Here is a 26,808-nt window from a genome sequence, read left to right on the forward strand (position 1 = left end):
AGTCCCTCCTTGTGGTGGAAGCCTTTGGTTAGAAAATGCTTCTGGTGCTTAGAGGTGAATATATCCCCTCACACTTCTGTCCCTGGGGGTTAGGGAGTGAAGGAAGTGCCAGACTTTGAGGTTTCATGTTTTTGATAAAGGTAAATACTGGCGATCCCAGGGACTCCAGAAAACCCCACCCCTTGCTCCCTGTTGGGCAGAGAAACAGGGCTTTGTTTTGCAATTTAAAATTTCTTGGTCTTGAGGCCCCCAAACTTATGTTTTGGACCACTTGAACCTGGGTGACAGAGCAGCAAGGGTGTCTGAGCAGAGACTTTTGGGCAACTGTGATGAGATTCTAGGAGCAGAGGTTGAGAGCTTTGGGTGTAGGGACAGAGCTGACTGTGGACTGGAGGATTCTGGGACCACTGAGATTCAAGAGAGCCCAAATTTGGGGGGCCTACTAGAGGGCCTCATGGGCTGGGAAGTAGATGGGCCTAGGAGGAGTCTTCCCTGCATGACTAGATTAGTCTGGGCTCCGGGGTGGAGGGGAGGACACCGGCTGGATGTAGGGCTACTGTTGTACGTCAGGAGGGTACTCAGGGCCACCCAAGGGAAGACTGAGATGGGGGAGGGGGTGACTTAGGGCAGGGTGACTTTGAGAGACTCCATCTCAGTGGAGGAGGCTTGGCAGAGCCTTCACTGTCAGATCCTGCTGGGTAAGGACACAGGAGGCAGCCTCTGGGGGTGAAGAGTTTATTTATTGGTCAGCCCCCTTGGCCTGGCCAGCCCAGGGTCTACCAGCAGCCATACTCAGGATAGGCCTCAGACACAAACTCAGGGTGGACAACATAGTTGTTTCTCAAGGGACCACCAGTCTTCCTGAAGTGACTTGTGTCCCATCTGTGGGGAGAGATGGGTCAGCCCTTTTGGACCTCATATATCTAAGTGGACAACGATCCTAATTCTCAATGGTGACCTTATCCCAACATTATGTCCCCTAACGCTGAGCCCTGGTGGTGCAGTGGTTAAAAGCGCTGGGCTGCTAACCCAAAGGTTGGAAGTTTGAACCCACCAGCCACTCTGTGGGACAAAGATGTGGTGGCAGTCTGCTTCTGTAAAGATTTACAGCATTGGAAACCATATGAGGCAGTTCTACTCTGTGCTATAGAGTCACTATGAGTCAGATAGACTCAGCAGCAGCCGGTTTGGTTTTCTGGTTTATCACTGACTGACCCAAGACTCCAACACTGACCTCAGGCTCTACTTCTTCATTTCTAATTCCCAATACCTGTTCGTTAACATAGACTTCTTACTCTTCCAGCTCTGAATCCAATGCCTTGATCTCTTGACTCTAAGCCCCACTGCCAAGCTCTGACCCCTCAATACCGTCCTCCCTGTCATGGGGGGAAGGGGGGGTCTTCCATTTCCTAGCCTGCTTTGACTTCCTCGGGGCGCTTGCGCCCCCTCGCGGCATCTTTCAGTCAGTGCATTGCAGTGGACCAGTTCCCCCCGCTCCCCCCTCAAGTTCCGCCGGCCATACCGAGGGACAGCCTTCCTCATGCGTAGATGTGTGCGCGAGACTTACCTAAGGTTCGGATAAGGGTAGTACGACGGCGGGGGAGTTATAACAGCACATTGTATTCCGGGTCGGTGTTGGTAGGGAGATGCAGCCCTGGAGGAGAAAACGGTGGGCAGGGCCTTTTGATATTCCCCTAACCCTCAACCCAGGCCAGGCCTCTGGGCGGTGCTTCAGGAGTCAGTTTCAGGGCTCCGAGACGGTTTCCTTAGGTCTCCACACTCTTTAAGACTCCACCGCAGCACCGCCTCCGGGAAGCCCCTTGGGAAGTCCCCCTCCCCGTAAGGCCGGGTTCTGCCGCCCAGGCCGGGCTGTGGAGCATGCTGGACTCGGGTCAGACTCCCGCTGCTGGAGGAATTAGGAGCTCCGTTCCCCGCCGTGAGACAGCATTTCTCCAGGCACTTTACTGTCCCACATGCCCACGCCCTTGTGAGGGTTAAGACTCAGACTCACACAAGGCTCTCCCCGCCTGGGGAGGACAGGGGATCACCATGGTAGGTTAGGGATAGGGTTTCAGGACCCCGTTCTGCCCAGCTCACTACGTCTGCCGTTGTGTGCAGGGAGAATGCTGTTTCTTCAGCTGTTACACTTGAGAGAGCCTCCCTGCGGAGGGTGGCGGGGCTTCGAGGAGCCTAGGGCCACCGTGGTAATGCGCTCAGCATTTCCTTGTCACTTAGCTCCTAGCAACGACCCAGCCTACCACCGACGGGGACCCGAGGCACAGAAAGAGAAGACACTTTTCCCAGGACACATGGCACCCCTCTGGCTAACACTTGAGTGGTCACAGATGGGTGTCGAGGTAGGGGCTGGGCCGGTAGGCACGCAACAGGTATGTGACTGGTGTGCCGAGTTTCTTAAAAACTCCGGCAGGATCTCCAGAGCAGATACAGGAGCCAGGTTGACTTTGAGCCTATTCCGGAGGGACAGGGGTCGGGGACTTGCGGGAGCCTTCATGCTGGTTCTACCGCCCCAGCTGTCTGCTCAGACCCGGCTGGGGGCGGGGTGGAGCGCGCAGCCGGGGGCGGGGCTTGTTGGGGCGGGGCCCGGCAGAGGCGGGCCAGGCCCTGCGAACCTTACAGTCGGCTGCGCGCAGCACCCTGGCCGCAGGCGGCGTTGAAGGCAAGGCGCCCCGGTGGCGTAGTAGTCCATCCCGCGCAGACAGTAGTGGCGGCCGGAACAAGGGCTTTCGTAACCCTGGAAGGGCAGGCGGCCCGGCAGCGGGTCTACACACCCGCATCGGGGAGTGATCTGCGGCAGCGGCTGGTTCCGTGACAGCGAATTCAGCATGTTCACCACGACCTCACGCTCTGAGCCCAGGCCCAAACCGGAGAGACCCAGAGTGACACAGAGATGGGAAGAGACAGGGAGAGAGGAATACAAAAAAAGGGACAGATAGAAATAGGGTTACACTCTCTCCAGGGCCCTGGGTTTTTGCCCCCGTCCCCAAAGTCCATCCCACCCGGAACCTCCTGAGCCTCACCTTACCCGTTCCCCTCCGCCACCACAACCCTGGTTACCGTAGGCATTCAGCCGCTCAGGTTTAGGAGGGCATTCCAAGGGCATTCCTCGAACTACCGTCTCCATCCCGGCCTCCTAGAAATGGGATACACGGTACCTCAAACTCTGACCACGAGGAGCTTCTGCCTTTGGGGGCAACTCCCAGGACATCCAGACCCTCCCCAGGCCACGCCTTCTCCCGCTCTCCTGTGGCTCCTCTTCCCTCCAGGCTCTGAGTGTTTGGGGTTGAGTCCTGGCAATGTGTTTGCTCCGCCTCACGAGGGGAGGTGCTGTAGGTGAAGGAGGTTTGGCCCTGGGCCGCTGACGACCCTGCCTTAGAGCTTGTCTTTGATTTTCTGTCATCTCTGTCTAGCTGACCCTGTCTAGCTGGGTCTCGGTGCCTAATAAGGGATTTTCAATATTGCCTGCCCGTCAAAATCACCTGAGAAGCTTGTGAAAAATTCTGATTCTTGAGAAAGTTCTGATTCAAAACGTTTCAGTCAACCCGAGGTCAGCGTCAGCCTAACCTTAAGAAGCACTGCTATGACCTCGAATCCTTACACATTCCCTCTTCTGTCGGTCCTGGGGCTGGGGGTCAAACTCCCACCTATCTCCTGGGAAGAATTTCCTATATCTGTGCTGCCCCTAAGTGGCCTTGCTCCTCCTCCTGTTGTCCCTGCTCACATCACAAAGGAGGGGAGGGTGGAGCAAGTATGCTCAGCTCATCACTGGCCCTTGGCCAGCCCCAGTGTCATAGGGACTGCACCACAGAGGGAGGGGGTAGTTGGCAAGCTTCAGAAAGGCAGCACTTCAAGGAGGACATGCCAGTCATGTCCCCCACAGAGCCTGGTCAGAGATTGGGACTTAGGGGAGCCATCTCCAGAGGTTGGGATTTGGGGCACCCAAAAAGATTGGAACTCAGGGGCCCAACATAGCCCCCTCCTGGGCTTCCTTGTTTCCTAGAAATACAAACACTAGTTTCATGGATGAAGGAGCGCCCTGGAGCATTGTTGGCAGACAAGGGCTGAGGAACTAATGGTGTCACTGTGCCAAGGATGGGGAAGGGGGATGCTTCCTGGACCCCAGGCATCTATGCTGGGCAAAGTAGATACCTTAGGCAGCCGGGGCAGGCAGGTGGTATACTTGTTCCATCCGGTGCTATTGTAAGGTCCTATCCTCCATGTGGCGTACCGGTCACCATACAGATAGTTTGGGTTGCATTTGTCTGCTTGATTATAGGAGTGTGGATATAGACAGTGTTACTCCTTACTCTACCCTAGGACCTGGGAAACCCGCCTCCCAGATGTTTCTCCCCTAGTTCCCAGCACAAAGCTGGCTCTCACTTATCTCCGTCAGGCCAGTCCCCAAACCCAGCCTGGCTCCAAACTCACCCTAGAAGCTGAGATGCAGCCAATTCCCCACTCAAGGCAGTCTTCTGAGTGGGATCTGGATCCTCTGGCCTGATCACTTTTCATCCTCGTATTACCCTGTCTGAATTAGCCAAGCTGGAAATGGGGCCTCCTCCAAATTCCTCCCTCTCCCTCATCTTCCACATTCAGGCATCAAGGTTTGCCTATTCTACCTCCTTAAAATCGCTTGAATCTTTCCCCTCTTCCCCAGACACCTGTCAGCTCACCCCTGTATCTCTGCAGTGCTTTAACCAGGAAATAGTATAGTGCGATTAAAGAATGGACTCTGCAGATAGACTGTCTGGGTTCACATTTCAGCTTTGCCAATTATCAGCTGTGTGTGACCTTGACCGAATTAATTTTGCTCTGTCAGTTTCCTCATCTTTAAAATGGGGGTAATAATTCTATCTATTCCGTAGGGTCGTTGTGAGGTTTATGTAAGTTAATATATGTAAAATAGAACAGTGCTCGGCACATGGAAAGTTATTATTAGTCTACTAATCTCCCTGCCTCGTCTTTAAAAGCCTACGATTCAACGTTACATAGAAGCTGCAGTACATTTTCACAAATGATAATCTGACCAATACACTCCCTACTCAAAATCCTCCAAAGCCCCACCCACCCAGTCACCTAAGCCTGTCCTACAAGGCCCTATGTGATCTTCTCCCCCCCCCACCCCCCCCCAGTAGTCTGAAAGAAGAGACATGAGAGACATTACAGAAGGAGGACTGGAAGTCCTAGAGGTGTGTAGGGGGTGGGGTGGGATTGGGATGTTAGGATTTAGAATTTGGGGTTGGGCAAACTGAGTTTGAGGTGTTTGGAGAGATCCAGGTAAAGATGACCATAGTCAGGTGAAGGAGAGTGGAATTCTGGTGAGGGCCAAAGATAGAGATAAAGACTTGGAGCTGTTGGTAATTAAAGCCACAAGTTAGATAAAATGGCTTCGAGAGAGGAGAGGGTCCAGGATCCAGGACAGCACCCTGAGGAACCCCGCATTTCCCCACGTGAGTGGATAAGAGGCCCAGGAAAATGAGGTATTAGAGAAGCTGAGGAAGAAAAGAGTTTCAAGCAGTATAGTGGTCAGAGAGTGAAATGGATAGGATAGGTCTCAAAAGGTAAAAGATTGAAGAGACCCATGGATTTGGCAATTAGAACCGTACAAGAACAGTTTTAGTGTTTATGGATGAGGGTAAGAGATGCAGATTCCCAATATCAATTCATTCAATAAACACTTATGAAGCCAGGCACTGTTCTAGGTGGAGGGGACACAGCTGTGAATAAAACAAGAGTCCCTGCTCTTATGGAATGTTTGAGAGACAGACCATAAACATCTAACCAAATGAGAAAGATAATTTCTCATAAGGTGTTAGAGGAGGGGGAAAATTAGAGACATTAGGTATAGACTATGTTTCTGAAAATCTTGGCTGTGAAGAGAAGGAGCAAGAGAAAATTCTTAGGCAGAAAGACGTTAGAAAAGATTTTCAAGTTGAAGAGAAAGAGGGCATGGTGAGCTGAAGGATGCCTGATGGGGGGTGGAGGGGATGGAACAGGATTGCCAAGAAGATGGGAGGGGATGGCATTTGGAATATACTTGGAGGGATATTATTTGTTTGGGGGGAGGTTAATATTCTTTCCATCTCTAAGGATAAGACCCAGGATTTTTCCAGTTCTGTAGCACAGACGGGGGGCTACCAAAGGGCAGGGGTTGGATCTCCTCCTCCAGGGTCAGGGTTAGGTCAGGTGGTTGGGAGTCAAGTTGGAGTGGGGGTTAGTTAGGGAAGAAGCCCAAGTAGGGATAAGATTGATGTAGGATCAGGATGGAAGTCAAGATCCAAGTTGAGTTCAGGTTGGTGGTCATTGTTGGGGTCACTGCTGGGATCAGGGTTGGGCGAGAGGTGAGGCCCTACCTTCCTCTTGAGAGAGCCAATACTTCTCAGGGAAGTAGGGGTGGCCTGGTATGCAGTTTTTATAACTGTAGTTCTGCACAGCACATCTGACCATCTTCTGCAGGGCTTCAGGGTCCACATGGCGCTCCATAGTCTGAGTCAGGCCCTGAGCAAGGGAAGAGGGCAGGAAGTGGCTACATACATAAAGACCCAGCACTGGAGTCCTTCCGGAGAAGGTGAGCCCAGGTGGGTCTCCTCCCCTGCTGCTCCCTATACCAGAGGGAGTCGGTGCCAGCCTTGGCCCCCTCTGCATAGTTTCCTTGTTTGAATCACTCTTTCCTCCTTTCTTTCCATCCAAGCCCGGGCCTTAGAGCCAGGCACTTGCCCTCATTCAGGATGGTTTTCTTACTTTCTCATTTGTATCCTGTCCCTGACTGGGAACTCTTTGAGGGCAGACAGAGCTGGATCTTTCTGTTTCTTCCAGACTGTGTACTGCCTGGGAACTGCCTGGGTCTTCCCCAACAGAGCAACAGGCCCTTGGCACAATCTGTAGCCTCAGGAAAGGCTGGGTGCCCGGGGGCTGGCTACCTTATGCAAGTCGCTGGGAATTTGGCTCCTTGGAGGAGCCAAAGGGTGAGGGTGGTGCTGGAGAGGCCCCTACTGACTCCAGTCTGCGCATGACTCTGGCTCTGATATTACCCTTAACCCTGAACTTCACTTTGTCCTGGCCCTCACCCTACTCTGACCTTTTTCCTGGTCCAGGCCCTGGACCCCTTCTGCTTCTTGGGGTTCACCTCATCTCATCCCATCACCCTTTTTGGGTTAGATCTGTGGAAGCCCAGATCTAGGCCTCCCATTGTCCTCACCTGAGGGCAGAATGCCAAATTAGTTGTGGACTCACAGGTCTCTGCGGACAGCTGGTGTGAACAGGCAGCTGGTTCACAGGGTGAGATACCCAGCAAAGAGACACCAGAAAGGACTTCCTCATAATGGACAGTGAGGTGCTGGGACAGTGATGCTATCACCCACACGTCCTTCTTTCGATCTTAAGAGCAGAGGTTTTTCTTAGCCAGGGATGAGACCCTGCTGCTCCCAGTGCGCTGCCACCCACCTGAAAACCCCCAGTACAGGGGCTTCTGGGATCCTCTGTCCAGCTGAGGTTCTGTTCTGTGGCAGACCCTGTACAGTAACACTCCCAAGTAGGTGGAGATGGGGCCGAACGTGGGGGACCACACGTGCAGGGGCCACACCACCATGATACAGCACTTCCCTGAGCTTTACACACACATACACACACACACACACACCAGGTATATACATAGATCTGTGCACCCAGATACACTCATAATACACACACAGACATACATCTACATATCTACACTCTTAGACATACTCACACACATAAACACTCACAGATACTCATACCACATACACACTCACAAATACAAAAACAACCATTTAGAAGAGCTTACAGGTATCCTTTTTTCTGTGAGAGCCTTTCCTCAGATGTGTGTAATTTTTGATTGTCTGCTCATGTTTAACAGGAGACTAAAAAGCTTATTGGAGGCTTTGAGCTGTGAGTAGACTTTGTTGACCATGAGCATCACTTTAGGGTGATCTGGCTGGACCATCTTTTGCAAACCCTGATGTCAGTATCTGTAGGTCTTTCTCTTGTGCTGATTATATTTTTCAGAAGAGACATCTTCAATCTCTGGCTTGAGAGTAATGACCTAGTTGTTGGTGTTCTGAGAGCCTAGTGAACCAGAGGGCTGCTGGGAGTTTTAGTGTTCAGTCTATGAAAGTCTACCTGTTTTTTTATTATGGTCCCCTGCCCTAAGCTGGGCCTGAGGTCCTCAGTGCTGAGATCCTCTCCAAAAAATAAGCCTTATGACTTTCGCTGGGGTAGGTGTGGGCAGTCACCCAGTAACATAGACAAGGAGGGGGAATTAGTGGGTTTAGCTGCTTCTTAAACAGCTTTCAAATAATTTTTATTTTAGCCTAGGCCCTGTCCCATCCTCAGTTCCAGAGAAACTTAGTACTGCCAATTCCCAAGCCTTTTGAAAATCCTGTAGTTTTAAGTTGTATTATGTCTTGAGTTTCCCACTGCTGCTGGCTTTGGATTCAGCTTTCTCAGATCTGCTAAGCCAGTTACCACTTAATCTTCCAAACTTCTGTCCCCTGTCCCCTCTCCTTTCTCCCCATCCTTGTGGGTTTATGCCTTAAATATTCATTTACTGTAGTTTTAGAGGGGTTTCAGGAGAGAGGAAAAATACATGTGTATTCAATTTTAACCCAGAGAATTAATAGTTATTTATGTATTCTATATACTAATCCTTTGTCAGTTACACATTGCAAGTATCTTCTAGTTTGTGGCTTGTATTTTCATTTTCGTTATGGTGTCTTTTGATGAATAGAAGTTCTTAACTTTAACATAGTTGAATTTATTAATCTCTTATGGTGTTTTTTATGACTTGTTTAAGAAATCTATCCATATTCTAAGATAATGGAGATATTGTCCTATCTTTTCTTCTAAATAATATACAGTTTTACTTTCCATATTTAAGTCTTTAATCTATCAGGCATTGTCTTCTGCATTTGGTGTGAGGTAGGGATCAATTTTATTTTCATTCACGTGGTCCCATTGAGTAGCCTATCTTTTCCACAGATTTGTAATGCCACCTCAAGCCTCATATATCTTTTTCCATAGGTTTACTTTCAACATCTCTGTTGTATATCTTTTCCATCAGTGTGTGGATCTGTTTCTAGTCTATTTTATTCCATTAAACAATTTGTCTATCACTACAGTAATAATATACTTTATTAGTTCCTATAGCTTTATAACCAAACCAGTGAGTTGCTGTCTAGCATAATACTTGACTGGGCATATACCTTTCTTCTTCAGGAGTATTTTAGCTATTTCTCGGACCTTTGCTTCTCTGTATAAACTTTAGAAATGGCTTGTCAAATTCCTGAAAATATTCCATTGGGGTTTTAATCAGAATTTCACTGAATCTTTATGATACTGACTTTTCCTATCCAAAAGCATGTTATCTCTCTCCATTTGTATAGTTATTTTTACAAAGTATTCAATAAAGTTTTGTAATAATATTCATATAGTTTTGCACACATTTTGTTAGATTTATTTCTAGGTACGTTTATATTTTGTGGCTAGAATAAGTGATGTATTTTTACATTTATATTGCCTAAATACCCATTGTTGGTGTAAAGAAATGTGATTGACTTTTTATCTCATATTCATCCCACTTTCTACAGTCTATTACATCTAGTAATTTATAGGTTATATATATATTATTTTATATATATATATATATATATATATAATTACATCATTTGTAAATAATAACATTTTTGTTTCTTCCTTTCCTATCTTTGTATTTTTTTCTTGGTGTCCTGGCTAGGACCTGCCATACAATGTTGAATAGAAGCAGTGAGTGAACATCCTTGCCTTGATCCTGATTTTAAAAAGAATGCTTGTATGCACACCTGTGTTCATTGTAACACTATTCACAGTAGCAAAAAGATGGAAACAACCTAAGTGCCTGTCAACAGATAAATAAATAAACAAAATATGGTATATACATGCAATGGAATACTATGCAGCCATAAAGAAAAATGATGGGTTTTCAAAATATAACATGGATGAATCTGGAGGACATTTTGCTGAGTGAAATAAGTCAATCACAAAAGGACAAATATTATATGACCTCACTATTATAAAAAGACAAGAATAGATATACATACTGAAACCAATGTTCACTCGTGGTTACCGGGGATAGGTGGAGGAGGAGGGATCACTCTCTAGATAGTAAGCACCTGTTATTTTTGGTGATGGAGAAGGTAATGTGGGTGAAGTGTGCATAGCTTGACCAAGGTAAATGATGTCATTAAGGAATATACAAGAAAAAAGGACTTTCTGGTGAATACTTTGCCATATACAACTTTGCAGCAATAGCAACAACAACTAAAAAAATGAGCATGTTTACATGTGTGTGTATATATGCATACAAGTGAATAGGTATGTATATATATACGTATCTATGTGGCCATGCATAGATGTATCTATATGCAGGTATATATACATACATGTATGTGTATATATGTATATATACACACATATGTATAGATATACATGTGTATATGAATATATATAATATGTATGCATCCATATATATTCATGTATTCAATAAAGTACATCCCAACCCAGTGCCGTCGAGTCGATTCCAACTCATAGCGACCCTATAGGACAGAGTAGAACTGCCCCATAGAGTTTCCAAGGAGCGCCTGGCGGATTCGAACCACCAATGCTTTGGTTAGCAACCGTAGCACTTAACCACTACGCCACCAGGGTTTCCATAAAGTACATAGGGGTTAAAAACACAGATACCTCTTAGACTTAACCAAACACCTTGTAGGATTGGTTTACAGGGTATGAAGGCTTAGGACCATAGTCTTGTAGGACAACCGGGTCATTTGGCATAATATAGTACATAAAGTTTATGTTCTACAACTTAGTTTGGTGTGTAACATCTGGGGTATTAAAAGCTTGCAAATGGCCATCTAAGATACAACTATTGGTCTCTACATGTCCAGAGGAAAAGAGAAAGAAGGAAACCAAAGACTCAGAGAAGAAACTAGTCTACAGAACTAATAGTCTACCGGAACTACAGCTTCATATACCCAGAGACCAGAAGAACTAGGTGGTGCCTGGCTACCGCTACCAACAGTTCTGATCAGGAACATAGTAGATAGATCCTGATAGAATTGGAGCAAAATGTGAAACAGAACTCAAATTCTTAAAAAGTCCAGACTTACTGGACCAGTTGAGACTGGAGGACTCCCGGGGACTATTGCCTGGAGATACTCCTTAAACCTCTAACCGAAACTATTCCATGAGGTCACCTTTTAGCTAAATAACAGCCTATAAAATAAGCAATATCATCTGTGATTACCGTGCTCCTTTAAAAAATCATCTAAGTGAGATCAAACGGTCAACATTTACTCTAAAGCAAAGATGAAAAGGCATGGGGGCAGGGAAACTAGATTACTGAAAATGGAACAACCAGAACGGAAATAATGATAAAGTTGACACACTGTGAAAAATGTAACCAATGTCACTGAACAAATTGTATAAAAAAAGCCAAACCCATTGCATGCAACTAATTGTGACCCTATAGGACAAAGTAGAACTGCCCCAGAGAGTTGCCAAGAAACACCCGGTGGATTGGAACTGCCAACCTTTTGGTTTGCAGCTATAGCACTTAACCACTGCATCACCAAGGTTTCCAAATGAATTGTGTAGAAATTGTTAAATGGGAACCTAATTTGCTGTGTAAACTTTCACTGAAAACACAATAAAATATTAAAAAAGAATGCTTGTTAATCAGAAAAGATGTTGGCTGCATACTTTTGGTATATACCCTTTATCAGGTTAAGGAAGTTTCCTTCTATTTTTGTTAAATCTTTGTTTTTAATCGTGAATGAGTATTGAATTTTTAGCAACTATTATTTCTGCATTTTTTTCAAATAGTTTTATTGAGGTATAATTTACATACCATAAAATTCACCTATTTTAAGTGTACAATTTAAGGATTCTTAGTAAGTTTACAGAATTGGGCAACTATCACCACAATCCAATTTTAGAACATTTCTATCACTCCAAAAAGATCTCTCATGCCCATTTTGTTTCTGCATACTTTAAAATGATCTTGTGGTTTTCCCCTTGAATTTGTTAATGTAGTAAATGATATTTATAGATTTTTCTAATGTTAAACCATCCTTATATTTCTGAAATAATTATAACTTAACCATCATGAATTGTTTTTTTATACTTGCTGGATACAGTTTGCTAATAATTTATTTAGAATTTTGGCATTTGTGTTTATAAGTGAATTTACCTGTAATTTTCTTTTCTTACACTTGGAAACCCTGGTGACATAGTGGTTAGGAGCTATGGCTGCTAACCAAGAGGCTGGCAGTTTGAATCCACCAGGCACTCCTTGGAAACCCTATGGGGCAGCTCTGCTCTGTCCTATAGGGGCACTATGAGTCAGAATCAACTCAACGGCAATGGGTTTGGTTTGATTTTTTTTTTTTTTTTTTACCCTATTCTTGATTGGTTTTGCATCGAAGTTACACTGACTTCATAGAATGAGTTGAGAAGAATCCTGTTTTTCCCTGTTCTCTGAAAGAGTTTAAGACTGAAATAAACTGTTCCTTTAACATTGGAACACAACTGTAAAATTATCTATGTTGGATGTTGTCTTTGAGGGAAGTTTTAAAATTACTGATTTAATTGCTATAGGACAATTCTGGGTTTTTTTCTAATTCTTTTTATGGCAAGTTATATTTTTCTAGAATTTGTTCATTTTCTGTGAGTTTTCAATTTTATTAGCATAAAGTTTTTTAATTCTTTTTAAAATTTTCTTTTCAATTCATGGGTATGATTCTTCTTTCAGTTGTTTCTGCCTTCTCTCTTTATTTCTCGATTATTCTCTCCAGAGATTTGTTTATTTTATGAGTCTTTTCAAAGAACCAAATTCTGACTTTGTGACCCTGTTAGATCTTTGCTGTTACGCATTGAATTGTGTCCCTCAAAAATATGTGTTGTAAATCCTAACCTGTATGCCTGTGGTTATAATCCGATTTGAGAATGGGTTGTCTTTCTTATGTTAATGAGGCAGGATTAGTATAGGGTGTGTCTTGAGGCAATCTCTTTTGAGATATAAAAAGAGATTAATCAAAGCTAGCAAGCTGAGCTGGGGGAAGGAGATCACCCAGGAGCAGAAGCTCAAAGTGACAAGGACCTTCCTCCAGAACTAGAAGAGAGAGAAAGCCTTTCCCTTGAGCCAGCGCTCTGAATTTGAACTTAAAACCAAACCCAATGCCGTTGAGTTGATTCTGACTCATAGCAACCCTACAGGACAGAGTAGAACTGCCCCATAGAGTTTCCAAGGAGTGCCTGGCGGATTTGAACTGCCAACCTCTTGGTTAGCAGCCGTAGCACTTAATCACTACACCACCAGGGTTTCCAAATTCGGATTTAGAGCCTCCTAAACTGTGCGAAAATAAATTTCTGTTTGTTAAAGCCACCCACTTGTGGTATTTTTGTTATTGCAGTACTAGATGACTTAGAAATTTGCTATCTAATTTGTTAGTTTTTGCTCTTATCTCCAGTTTTCTACTTTCTTTCCATTTATTCTGTTTTCCCGTAGTTTTATTATGTTGATCTTTGAATTCTGTTAATGTTTTCGACCTAGTACTTGGTCTATTTTTATAGTGGTCCTTGTGTTCTTGAATCCATATTTGCTGGATTCGGGATTCTATTTATGTTTAATAAGTCAAGCTTGTTAATTGTGTTTTCAAGTGTTTTAGATTTTTGTTTTTGTTTCTTTGCTTGACCTATCAGTAATTGAGGTATGTTAAACTGGTGGATTTTATCAATTTCTCCCTCTAGAAATTTTTTAGGTCAATACAAGTTTAGAATTATAATCTCTTTCTGGTGAAATGAAACTTCATTATTTACGTAGTGACCCATTGAAAAGTGTGTCTGTGTTTAATCTTACAGTCTCTTTTGCCTGTTATTTATTAGCTACCTCAGCTTTTTGTTATTGTATATGTATCAGGCAGGGTTGGATCAGAGCAGCAGAACCACTATGAGTGATATAGCATAAGAGATTTATTATAAAAATTAAATTTTCCACAATTGTGAGAACTGGTTAAGAACTTAATGCAAATCCTCTGTTTTTGCACCCGCTGTTGAGCCTAAAGTCACTATAGGTCAGCATGGCTAGTGGTCAGGAAGGAGACTTGGACATGAAGTGGGGAAGAACAAGGATAAACTGGAGCCCACAAGGACAAACTAAAACCTGCATCTGTCCCACTGCCTCCAATCTTGATGATACAGACGACCTTCAGGAGAATATGTGCCCTTCACCAGAGAACTGCACATACATCTGGCTCTTCTTTTGTGTCTTCCAAATCTCACACAAATTTCTCTAGTATACCCTTGCCTCAATTCTGACCTCAATTAGGAACCACTTACCATTGCTATAGAGTCGATTCTGATTCATTGTGACTGTTAAGGATTGAATTGTGAGAGAATAAATTCCTCTTTGTTAAAGCCATCCACTTGTATTTCTGTTATGGCAGCACTAGATGACTAAGGCAGCAACCCTATAGGAAACCATTTAGGGAAGGGAATTTTGAGTTGACAGTGCAAAACCACAGTATCTTATACTTTCTTTAGAATAGTTCGAGGATGTTGGAACACCTTAACTGTGATTTCTTCCCTTCCAACTTAAATGCTATTGCTTTCCAATATTTTAGTTCTTTTTTAATTTTACAAATTAAAAATTATAATAATTTTATATAGACAATGTTTCTTAAATTTACCTCATATTTGCCATTTTCTTAGCTCACCATTACTTCTGCATCTCAGATTTCTCTTTGTCTCTCTGCTCTGCATTCTGGGAAATTTCCTTCACTCTATCTTTCATTTCACTGACACTCTTCAGCTGTGTCCTAATTTGCTCTTTAATGCTTCCACTGAGTTTTTTATTTTAACAAATATATTTTTCCTAAATTTTATTTGTTGTTATTGTTGAGAATATACACAGCAAAATATACATCAATTGAACAGTTTCTAAATATGCAATTTAGTGACATTGATTACATTCTTTGAGTTGTGCAACCATTCTTACCTTCCTTTTGAGTTGTTCCTCCCTTGTTAACATAAACTCACTGCCCCCTAAGTTCCTATCTAAACTTTTGAGTTGCTGTTGTCAATTTGACCCCATATAGATAGTTCTTAAAAAAGCATAATGTTCAAGGCAGACCTTTTTTACTAGTTAAGTTAAACTATTGTTCTGTTTCAAGATGACTTCAGGGGATATTTTTGGCTTAAGGTTTAAAGATTATCTTAGGGTAATAGTTTTAGGGGTTTATCTACCCTCCATGGCTCCAGAAAGTCTAGAGTTCATGACAATTTGAAATTCTGTTCTGCATTTCCCCCCTTTTGATCAGGACTCTTCTATGGAATCTTTGATCAAAATGTTTGGTAATGCTACCCTGGCACCATCCAGTTCTTCTGGTCTCATGGCAAAGAAGGCAGTTGTTCATAGAGACAGCCATACATTCAATATCCTCCTCCTATCCCTGACTCTTCTTTCTCTGTTGTTCCAAGTGAATAGAGATCTATTGTTGTGCCTTGGATGGCTGCTTGCAAGCTTTTAAGCCCTAGACACTATGCGACAAACTAGGAGGTAGAACAGAAGCACTAAACACATTATTATGCCAATTAATTGGCATGTTCCATGAAACCATGACCTTAAATCACCAGGATCCCATGAGGTGTTTTGTTGTACGTAAGCAGCCTCAGCAGCTATTCTTTTCTCGTTATTGTTATAAATATATCTGTCACACAATTTTACCAATTCAACCTTTTACAGGTGTACAATTTATTGACAACAATGACAATAACTGGCTGTGCAATCCTACCCTTAGTGACTGTGATATTTCCACCACCGTTAACCCCCCTTGCCCTCCTTCCTCCCACCCCTGGTAACCACTAATAGACTTTGTTGTCTATACATTTGCCTTTTCTTGTCTTTTTATTTAAGTGAAGTCATACAATGTCTGTCCTTTTGTGATTGACTTATTTCATACAGTGTAATGTCTCCTAGCTGCATCCATACTGTAGTATGTCTCAAGACTTCATTTCTCCTACTGGATGAGTACTATTCCATTGTACGTATGTACCACATTTTGTTTATCCATTTATGTGTTGATGGGCATTTAGGTTGTTCCACCTTTTGGCTGTTGTGAGTAGTGCTGCAATGAACATTGGTGTACAAGTCTCTTTTTGAGTCTTTGCTTACAAGTCTTTTGGGTATATGCCTAGGAGTGGAATTGCTCGGTAATATGGTAGTTCTATTTTTAGTTTTTTGAGGAACCGCCACACAGTTTTCCATGGCAGCTGTACCATTTTGCATTCCCACCAGCACTGGATAAGGTTTCCAGTTTCCCCACATCCTTGCCAACATTTATTATTTTCTGTTTGTTTTTAATCTTAGGCATCCTAGTGGGATTGAAATGGTATTTCATTGTGGTTTTGATTTGCATCTTTCTGATGGCTAATGATACTGAGCATCTTTTCATACATTTGATGGCCATTTGAGTGTCATCTTTGGTGAAATGTCTATTCAAGTCCTTTGCCCATTTTATAATTGAGTTATTTGTCCTTTTGTTGTTGTCGAAGTTTTATATGTATTTTTTTTATTATTAGATTCTTGTTGGACATATGGTTTCCAGAGATATCCTCCTAGTCAGTAGCTTATCTTTTCACTTTTTCAGCCTTTTGATGAACAAAAGTTTTTAATTTTTATGAGGTCCTATTTATTTATTTTGTCTTTTGTCGTTTGTGCTTTTGTTATTATATTAGATAATCCATTGTGCAAAACCAGGGCTGACAGCGTTTCCCCTGCTTGTTCTTTTGAGAATTTTATGGTTTTAGTTTTCACATTTAGGTCCTTAATCCATTTCAAATTTATTTTCGCGTATGGTATGAGGCATAGATCCTGTTTCATTTTTCTGCGTGGGGAAATCCCATTTTCCCAGCACATTTATTGAAGAGATTCTTCTTTACCCATCAAATGGACTTAGCACCTGTGTCAAAAATCAGTTGACCGTAGATATGTATTTATTTCTGGACTCTCAATTGTATTGCATTTGTCTGTCTATTGTTATACCAGTACCAGGCTGTTTTGATTACTGTGGCTGTACAGCATGTTTTAAAATCCAGAAATGTGAGTCCTCCTACTTTGTGCTTCCCTTTTAACATTGTTTCAGATATTGGGGCCTCTTGCCATTCCATATAAAATTGAGAGTAACAAATAGTTTTATTTTTTACATTTGCTAGTCATTTTTTATAACCCATTGTTGCTTGCTTGTTTTGATGATTTCACATTTTATTTTAAAGATTTCTTAATTATTTTACATTCTTTAATTTTTTTATTCCTATTCTGAAGTCCTTGGAGTTTAAATCTGTTGTTTGTTGTTTCTATTGATTCACTTTATGGTGGTTTGTTTCCTCGTATCTCTTATTGTGAGTTTATATTTAATTTACCTTAATCTGAACGATACCTGGAAAACTACATTGAGGGTGTTTCTCACCAGAGAAGATACACGTTTGTCTCGTGTGTGTTCACGTGTGTACTAGCAGTGGTGGTGGTAGTGGTGGAGGAGGAGAGACAGGGAGCCAGGGATCACTATTAACCTGAGATTATGTTATCCCCCTTCTGATTCAGGATGGAATTTACAAGTTTAGTTCCTCCATCTATTAGCCAACTTAAGCCTTAAACTCCTGCTTATAGTTCTGACACTGGCATTTTCTTCGGGGTAATCCTATATTCTAAATATACTTACCACTCATCTCCATGAGAATTCAAAATGAAATAAAAATAGATTTTTATGCAGGATCTAGTTGTTTTGAAGCAGGAAGGCCCATCAGAGTTTCTAGACCATCATACTGCAAGAAGTCTTTCCTTCATTCTTAATCCTACTGCTCTCTGGTTTTTATTCTTTTTCAATCACTAAAGCTTTTCTGGCCAGTTACCAAGTTATTATGCCCAAGAGATTCCTTCTGGTGTCTGCAACTTTTTTTTTTTAATTTCTTTGTGCTTTAAGTGAAAGTTTACAAATCAAGTCAGTCTTTCATATAAAAATTTATAAACACCTTGCTATATACTCTTGGGAAACCCTGGTGGCGTAGTGGTTAAGTGCTACAGCTGCTAACCAAAGGGTTGGCAGTTTGAATTCGCCAGGCACTCCTTGGAAACTCTATGAGGCAGCTCTCCTCTGTCCTATAGGGTCGCTATGAGTTGGAATCGACTCAACGGCACTGGTTTTGGTTTTGCTATACTCTTGCTCTCCCTCTAACGAGACAGCACGGTCCTTCCCTCCACTCTCTTTTCGTGTCCATTTGGCCAGCTTCTGACCCCCCTACCCTCTCATCCCCACTTCAGACAGGATATGCCAGTGTAGTCTCATGTCTCTACTTGATCCAAGAAGTTCATTCCTCACCAGTATCACTTTCTATCCCATAACCCAGTCCAATCCCTGTCTAAAGAGTTGGCTTTGGTATTGTTCCTATCTTGGGCTAACAGAAGGTCTGGGGACCATGACCTCCAGGGTCCTTTAGTCTCAGTCAGACCATTAAGTCTGGTCTTTTTACGAGAACTTGGGGTCTGCATCCCACTGCTCTCCTGCTCCCTCAGGGGTTCTCTGTTGTGTTCCCTGTCAGGGCAGTCATCAGTTGTAGCTGGACACCATGTAGCTCGTCTGGTCTCAGGTTGATGTAGTCTCTAGTTTATGTGGCCCTTTCTGTCTTTTGGGCTCATAATTACCTTGTGTCTTTGGTGTTCTTCATTCTCCTTTGCTCCAGGTGGGTTGTGGTGTCTGCAACTTTTGACACCACTGACTTTTCTCTAAGAATGCTCTCCTTATTGGTTTCTCTTTTATTTTCCTCCTTTCTCTCTGGTCGTATTTTTCTGTCTCCTTTTATGGCTCTTCTTTCTCTGTCTAACTACACCACTTAAATATTAATAGTCCCCAAAGTTATGTCCTTGGCCATTTTCTTACTCATTGACAATCTCATCCACTCCTATGACTTCAGCTACCACCTATATGTTGATGATTCAAAATCTACATCCATAGCCCGGATCACTTCCCTTTGCTTCAGATAAGTCTCCACCTACCCATCAGATGTCTTTCCCTGGATGTCCTCAGAATATTTTTGTTCCAAAACAAACTCCAAATACCTCTCTAATCTGCTATTCCAAATCTCAACCCCAAATCTCCTGTTCCTCCAGTTGCCAGAGCCAGAAATCCCAGAGTCATCCTAAGCTCATCCCTTTTCTTATATCCAGATGGTGACCAAGATCTGTTAATCTATTTCTTAAAATTCTCTCCTACTGGGTGTGGAAAAGCAGGTACTCTCATACTTTGCTGGTGGGAATATAAATTGTTACAACCCTATGTACTACAATTTGAGGTGTACATCAAAAGTTTTAAAAATGTGCAAGTCCTTTCTCTCAACAACACATGTCTAGGAATTTATTGTAAGGGAATAGTCAGAAATATGTACAAAGATATACGTACAAGAATGATTATACTAGCAACATTTTATAAATAATCTAAATTTCCAATAACATAAGATTCCTTAAATACATTATGGTACATTCGTAAGATGGAATACTATGCTGTCATTAAAATCATATTTTAGAATATTTTGACACAGGAAAATGTATTTGATATATGCCTATGTGAAAAAAAGCAGGATTCAAAATACTAGTTCAATATGACACTGTTTTTATTAAAAAGCAATATTTGCTTCCTAAAAGGGCATATCATAAAATATTAGCAGTGGTTATTTTGAGTCATGGGACTATGCATCTTTTTCTTGTGTGCTTCTCTGAATGATCCCCATTTTCTACATTATGTATTTATTTTATAATTAGGAAAAAATGTATTATTTTAAAGATTCTCTCCTAGTCCAAAAACTTTCTTTTTTCACTGCCACAGTCTCTTCTTATCTCCCACCCACATTCTCCTCCATCCTTCGCTGGGTTTCCTGCCCTCAGCCCTACCTCCTCCAGTTCCCTGGCACTATGGCAAGAGCAGCCTAACTCACAATCCAAACATGACACTCCCAGGTTCAAAAGCCTGGAGCATCGTGCCCATGCTCCTCAGGATATCCTGAGAAGCCCTTCGTGGCCTGCATCTCCTCTCCTATCACAGGGCTGGGCTCTCCCCCTGCTTTAGCAGTTCTCAGTTCATGGTGGGTCCCTGGCCCTAGGCTGCCTTTTCTCAGAACTCTTCTTCTGGAAGCCTCCACCTCCTGGATCACTCTGTAGACCTGCCATTCGAGTTCCAGGAGTACTTTCCCCTTTCTAGTGCTTCTACTGGGCTATGCTCCACACTGGGTGGCCCTATTTTATTCACTTGTTTGTTGAGATCTCCTGGAAGTCAGGGTCTGGCCCCTCATTTTTTTATCCCAGGTGCCCACATTATGCCTGGCACATGTAGGTACTTGTGCACATGTACTTACAAACTTTGCCTGGATGATACAGATAAATTCTCTGAGGCAGAATCACAGACTCACAGATCCTCTCTCCCTTTTGTGAAAGCTGCACAGACCCACTTGGTCACCCATTTTCAAGCACTGTCACAAGGAGACAGCAATAAGGAGACATGCCTATAAGACATTTTCTAGCATATCCCACAGGCACACACCATTGTAGATGGAGTCCTGCCTCAGGGCCTTTACGCTTTCTGATAACTCTGCCTGGAACCCAGTTTTTTTCAGCTCTTCACATGGCTAGTTCTTTACAGTCTCAGCTCAATGCCACCTTGAGAAAGATCATCCATGACTTCCTCATCTAAGTAGCTCTCCCTGGTTACTTCCATTTCTCTTACTCTGTTTATTTCCTTTACAGTATTTTGGACAATTTATAAAAATAGTGTTTATTCTTTGTTTATTATCTGTCTCTCTCCACCCCCTATCCTGATGTAATTCCATGAGGGCAGGATCTTATGCTATGTACCATTGTAAATTCTGTGTCTAGGCAAATGAATAAAATGCATACACACATACACATAAAGTTACAAATAATTACAATCACATATTGACAACCACACACTACCACTCATGCAGATATTCATGGCTATATACTCCAGCCTGTCCCCCCTCCCCCACCAACCTGCACTTACCGGGGTCACAAACTTGTTGGCCTCCCAGGCCCACAGAGGTGGGTCCTTATAGACCTCCTTGATGGAGGTAGGAGCCCTATAGGAGTCACTGTAGGTGCTGATGGGCGTCTTGGTCTTACGGGAGAAGAGGAACATGGTGGGTCGTGTGTAGGGGATGCTGTGGTAGGTTCTACCTACCAAGGGCTCCTGCTGGACATCAGTGACCACCGCTTCCCCTAGGCAGCCCACACCTCCAGCCTGGCAGGTGTCCCTAGCTACTATGACTCCCTCCTATGAGGGATCCCTCAGCTTCCGTTCCCCACAGCCTTCCTGCCACCACCCTACCTTGCCTCCCCCTCCAGGATGGGCACTACCCATTGTGATATCATCTGGCTCAGCACCGTCTCTGGGAAGGTGAGGAAACCCAGTTCCTCTTTACCCTCCCAGTCCCTTCCTGCCTCAAGCCCTTCAAAACAGACCAATTTACAAGAGTTCAGAGGGCCCCTGGAGACCTTCTAAGCTGAGCTTCTCACTTTATTGAAGAGGAAACGGGTTCAGAGGGGTCAAGTGGCTCAATCAGAGTCATGTAGCAGGTCAGTGACAGGCCCTGGCCTGGGAATCCATGGGTGGAGGAAGAGTGAGCTGTGCATTCAGACAATCAGTTCTCTCACCTTCCCAGCCCGCCTGCCCTTTGCCCATACCCCAGGTAGGGAGCTGAGGCTGGCTTGTTTAATGCTTTTAATATTATTTGTGTTACACGATACACAACCAAGGATGATGGTCAATACTGCAATGGAAATGTTAAAAAAAATATTATACACGGCTCATGTCTTTCACACACCTTCCTAGAAATAAATTAGTGAGCACGGAGAAACCTGGCTGGTTGGCAGCCACAGCTGAGAGTAGAGGGAGTGTTAAGGCAGTATCTACAAGGGGGAATGTGGCAGGGGGGCAAGCTAAGGCCTTGATTTTTCCCCTCCAGCCTCCCAAACAGGGAAGGAGGGAAACATGCACTCTCCCCAGATCCAAAAGCTGCCCACCATCAGCTTCCTACCTCTCCTGTCATGTGTACACTGCCTCAATCTAAAGCCCTTGCTTGCCAGGGGTCTATGTATGTCCTGATGGGAGGGAGCTTTCCCTGGTTTCTCAGGGCCAGAGTCACACAGCACGTGAGCAGCAAAGGCAACAGTCTAAGTGAGCCCTGGTAGGGGCTCTGCCTGATAAAGAGGTACCCATGTTCTAGATGGTTGAGTCAAGGAGGCTGGGTGGTGGTGGTGGTGGTAGGGGGAGGCCTGACCCTGGGGCCCAGATGGTGGGGGGGGATGCTGATTGGGGTAGGGAAATGGGCACCGATGGGGGCCAGTTTGAACTTTGTGGGCCCTGTAGGTGCCTTCTCTGTCTTTCCCTTCCTTTGGCATTTTCTCATCTAACTAGGGTCCCTGTACTACAGGAGGGAGGAGTGGGTAGAGGGAGTAGGGAGTGGAGAGCTGCACCTCCACACACTGGAGTTGGCAGCTCCTGAGTGTGGTGCAGCGAGAGGTGCTACCCTTCCTAAGCCAGCAGCCTCACTCCCCCCGTCACTACCCCCCTTCTAGCCTCCCACCTCCCAGAACTGGCATCCAGAGGGTGGGCTGTGGGTGTGTCCATTACATGCTTGCAGCATGTGAGTGGCAGACATGAGAGTGGATATGCCAGCATGTTGGAGTGTCAACATGGAGGAATGGGGAGTTGTACACCTTGGCCCTGAAATACCAGGTTTGTGGGGCATAGGCCTGAGCAGCTTTAGGTTATCTACACTTTCATTTTCCTTCCCATGGGGGCAGGTGTATATTGCCCAGCTCAGAGGAGGGTCCCAATCACTTCCTTCTTCTTTTTCATCCTCTCCTTTCCTTTCCCCCACCCACAAATCAGCAGCAGAAGCAGAAGCAACAGTACATACATTCTGACCCACAGATGCCCGGTACAGCTACGCACACAATAGACATCCACACACATATACACATTCACAGACACACACATATAGATACATGTATTCCCAAACAGATCTATTTAAAACTGCCCCCTTCCTTTTCCACACAGAGATGCAAACCTGGAGAGCTCCTCAGGTGTACTCAAAGACACAGAGAACTCCCCACACACCTCCACAGAAACTCCTACAAAGAAATTCCTCAGGTATGAAGGGACTGTAAAAATAATTGCAGCTACTGCTCATTTTACAGTTGAGGAAACATGCCCAGAGAAAGAAGTGATGTGTTGAAGATCACAGGGAGAGTGTCAGAGCTGGTATGAGAACCCAGACTTTTAACTCCCAGTCCAAGGCTCTCAGACCATTGAAGTGCTGAGCAGCCTCTCTGTTACCAGACCACACAGACACTTCGCCACCATGGAAGCTCACATCTGTGACAGAAATGGACACATGCAGATGGAGACCTGGAGGGACAGGCCTGACTCAGAGAACAGACAGACACACACCCTGACTCCTCAACACATACATTCTGCCAGGCTCTCCCTACCACACACATGCAGTCACTCAATCCAGCTTGCTTCCTTGCAGAGTCTTGCTGAGAATCAGCCTCCGGAATCTTCGGCCTGGGTGGGATGGGAACGGGGCTTCCGCTGCCGGCCTTAACCCCCTCCACTCCCCGCCCCGCCCCTTCCAGCCTGGGACAGAGACCACAGAACAGAAGCATAGGAGGGGCGGGGCAGAGCGATACATTGGTTAGGGGCAAGGGAGGACGGATTATATCACCCCAAACCCTGGCCTGTCTCCAAAGCCCACCTTACCCTCCCCCACAACCCAGAGAGCAAGGAGAGGGGTGAGTGGGGCAAAGAGGAGGAAAAGGCCTCCTCTTGATGTAATCAAGATGGTGGGGGGTAGGGCAATATCCCTCTGGGCGGCTTTGCTAGGCTTCCCATCTGGAGATGAGGGGATAAACGCAAATAGGTTCATGGACCGGCAGGGGGCGCGTGGAGGGGGCTCTCAAGTGCTGGGCCCGGTTCCCACGGCTCGGGCCTTCCTCTCTCCAAGCCTCTTTCCGTAACAGGCTGGGGCTGGGGGTTCATGGCTTCGCTAGGATGGGGCCAAGCCCCTGGCCTTGTGATCTCTCCTCTCACTCATTACTCTTGGCCTCCCTGCCATCCAGTTCCCCCTCCCCGACACCAGACTGCAGCCTTGGGAGACGGGGCAGAGTGCTGGGTAGGGCCCCCCAAGTAACTGAACAAACAGCCCCTACCCCTCCTCAGCCCCGGGGTGGAGAGGGACCCGGTTTTGGTTTCTCCGTCTCCATGAACACACAGAGGTACACGTCCTACCATAGGAGGAAGCAATGACTGTTACGAGGTTGCGGCTGTAGAGGGCGCTGGGCCGGGGACAGGTGGACGAGCTGGGGAGGTGTCGGCCCCTGCCCGCCCAGCCTGGCCCGCTCAGCCCTGTCCCGACTGCCGCGGCGGCCCCGCCCGCTACTGAATATGGCAGGCGGTGGAGGACGTGGCCTGGCAGCACATGCAGGTGGGGTTCACGGACTTGGGGGGTATGAGGTCCAGGTCCTCATCGTCTGGGATCTCGTCTAACCGGTAGCCGTCCTTCAGCAGCTGGATGTTCAAATCTTGGTTGATCTGCTGTAGACAAAGCGGGGGAGGAGGTTAGGCTCCGGCGGGTGGGAGAGACTAAACCCCCACCCTTCTGCGCCCCGCCCCAGGCCCGCCCACCTGTCAGCACCATCTCGCTCCAAGTCGCTCTGCACCCCCCAGGCTTCACCCCACCGAGACCCCACCCTCACTTTCTTACAGGCACAGCTTCCTGAGGCCCCATCCTGCTACATTCCAAGGTCAAATTCTCACCTCAGGTCCTGCCTTTATTCCGGCACTGCCCCGACCTCATTCCTGCCCCCATAAACTATCGCCTGTATTTCACACCCCATCCCATCTAAGAGCCCTGTTCCATCTCAAGCCCCGCCCCATCCCCGGGCCAGTACCTTACGGACTAACCTTGTTACAGACTGTCCTATCCCAGCCCCATCCCCGTCCCCACCCCCACCCCACCCCCACCCCAGTCCCATTTTAGGTGTCCTTTTTTTTTTTTTTTTTTTTTATCCTTGCCTAGGAAACCCTGGTGGCGTAGTAGTTAAGTGCTAGGCTGCTAACCAAAGGTCGGCAGTTCAAATCCGCCAGGCGCTCCTTAGAAACTCTATGGGGCAGTTCTACTCTGTCCTGTAGGGTCGCTATGAGTCGGAATCGACTCGAAGGCACTAGGTGTGTGTGTGTGTGTGTATATCCTTGCCTACTCCTTTTCTCAAGGTGTGATTTGACGTTGGCCCCCCCCTTTCCCTTGATAGAGGTGGGCCTTCTCTGGTGTGTCTAGGGTGGCGGGGGGGGGGGGGCCTCACCTCAGCAGAGGAGTAGCCAGAGGAAGAATATCTGGACATGTCAAAATCGTCATCGCTGGCAGTGGAGAAAGGAGGACAGAGAGGAAGCAATTCAGGAAAATTTAGTAGCAAATCCCCTGCACCCTCCCATCAGTCAATACCCCACCTCACCCTCCACTGTCCCAAATAAACAGTGCAGTCTAAATAAAAACTGTGCTTGTTGTGCAAATGCAGTTTTAAGACAGGTTCCCTAGCCCCACCCTACTAAATTGCCACCATTAACCCCCTTCTAAATAGAGCCGCCACTCCTTCCACCCCACCCTACTCCTTTTTTCAAGCTCAAATCACCCTGGCCTGTTGATTTTTCCGAGGTCCAGGTCTAGTCAGGTGTGTTCCTAGCAAGTAGGGCTACTCTCTTAGAGGGAGTGGAGCATTAAGCATTGCAACCTGCTGTTTAGGGATGACATCAAGGCCTGTTCTAGGGGAAGCCATTGGGTCAGTTCTCCTAGGACAGCAGCATACTGCACCAGCCCCCCTTTCCTCTCTCTGCATCCCCCTTCCTCAGGTAAAAAAAAAATTCCATTCCCCGGGGGATTCACCCTTGGAGAGCCCCCTGGCTGTCTGAGGAACACGCCAGTTCCCAAAGTACAGCAGATGTGGCCTCTACAGCCCACTTGTGCTCACACCAGTTTCTGGCTTGCCCAGCTGTCCCCAGGCCCCCGTACACACCTGTCCGTGTCAAGGGCTACCAGTGGCTTCTCGTCTGGGCTCTGGTCAAGCGAGGAGTAGCCTTTATTGGGGACGACCAGCCTGGGTGGAGAATTTTGGGGGTTGGAGTGGCAACTGGAGCACACAAGCCTAGCAGGGAACTGGGTTGGGCCCAACCCCACCATGTCCCTCCCTCCCTCCCCATCTCGGATCTTGAGGCCCTCTCCTTTTGGAGAGGAGCTGGACCTAAGGAAGGAGGGAAGAGGAGGAAGCTCAGGACCAGCAGAGATAGGTGCTTACTAACTGGATCCAGGTGGGGTAAAGGGAGCCTCTACCTGGTCCGGGCCATGACATTGTTCTTCTTGGGTTGCTGGTTGACAGGGCTACCCATGCTGCCATTCTTCAAGGAGCCCTTTCGCGCCAGTTCCCGCTGCTTCTCTGCAGAGGAACATGGGAAAGAAGCTGTGTCCTGCCCCCAGGGCCACCCCATCTACTGCTAGGGGCAGCCTGGGCTGGGCCTTCATTGTGAAACACCTTGCTTTTCTAGGGACTGAGGCTGTGACCCCAACTCCAGACTCCTACTGCCCTGTGGAGACAGTACTTGGCCCTGCACACCCTAA

The 26,808-nt window shown here is 45.6% G+C and overlaps 2 protein-coding genes across 9 annotated transcripts in view; both read right to left on the minus strand.

Moving 5' to 3' along the window:
* Positions 1 to 631: 631 nt before the first annotated feature.
* On the minus strand, positions 632 to 21,272 carry C9H9orf24 (chromosome 9 C9orf24 homolog). 3 transcript variants are annotated; one of them, XM_049895490.1, is made up of 6 exons: positions 21,138 to 21,272; positions 6,372 to 6,516; positions 4,168 to 4,283; positions 3,076 to 3,151; positions 2,636 to 2,865; positions 1,495 to 1,654 (listed from the first exon to the last, which is right to left on the minus strand). In XM_049895490.1, the coding sequence occupies exons 1-6, from the start codon at positions 21,270 to 21,272 to the stop codon at positions 1,568 to 1,570; spliced, it is 789 nt and encodes a 262-aa protein (XP_049751447.1). In that variant the 3' UTR covers positions 1,495 to 1,567. The 3 variants fall into 3 exon arrangements, with proteins under 3 accessions (XP_049751448.1, XP_049751446.1, XP_049751447.1); XM_049895491.1 differs by lacking the exons at positions 4,168 to 4,283; positions 6,372 to 6,516; positions 21,138 to 21,272 and adding an exon at positions 632 to 882 and having other exon boundaries at positions 1,568 to 1,654; positions 2,631 to 2,865; positions 3,076 to 3,279; XM_049895489.1 differs by lacking the exons at positions 4,168 to 4,283; positions 6,372 to 6,516; positions 21,138 to 21,272 and adding an exon at positions 823 to 882 and having other exon boundaries at positions 1,568 to 1,654; positions 3,076 to 3,279.
* Positions 19,671 to 26,808, minus strand: part of FAM219A (family with sequence similarity 219 member A) — a 57,632-nt gene continuing 50,494 nt past the window's right edge. For 4 of the 6 annotated variants that reach the window (XM_049895488.1, XM_049895485.1, XM_049895486.1 and 1 more), the window contains exons 3-6: positions 26,524 to 26,626; positions 26,210 to 26,290; positions 25,502 to 25,556; positions 19,671 to 24,734 (exon numbers count right to left, since the gene is read on the minus strand). In XM_049895488.1, coding sequence (XP_049751445.1) covers positions 24,576 to 24,734; positions 25,502 to 25,556; positions 26,210 to 26,290; positions 26,524 to 26,626 — 398 coding nt within the window. In that variant the 3' untranslated portion in view covers positions 19,671 to 24,575. The remainder of the gene's footprint in view (positions 24,735 to 25,501; positions 25,557 to 26,209; positions 26,291 to 26,523; positions 26,627 to 26,808) is intronic. The other 2 variants (XM_049895487.1, XM_049895484.1) reach the window with 1 other exon arrangement.

Source organism: Elephas maximus, chromosome 9 (assembly GCF_024166365.1).
Source record: "Elephas maximus indicus isolate mEleMax1 chromosome 9, mEleMax1 primary haplotype, whole genome shotgun sequence".
Taxonomy (NCBI): Eukaryota; Metazoa; Chordata; class Mammalia; order Proboscidea; family Elephantidae; genus Elephas; species Elephas maximus.

What these genes read in the sequence shown, in the direction of transcription:
- C9H9orf24 (XM_049895490.1), bottom strand. Translation starts at nt 21,272, where the DNA reads ATGTTCCTCTTCTCCCGTAAGACCAAGACGCCCATCAGCACCTACAGT. An exon ending in GCCTGCCCCGGCTGCCTAAG is followed by an intron (nt 3,152 to 4,167) that starts GTATCTACTTTG and finishes TCCCATTTCTAG; the next exon opens with GAGGCCGGGATGGAGACGGT. An exon ending in TGAGCGGCTGAATGCCTACG is followed by an intron (nt 2,866 to 3,075) that starts GTAACCAGGGTT and finishes GCCTGGGCTCAG; the next exon opens with AGCGTGAGGTCGTGGTGAAC.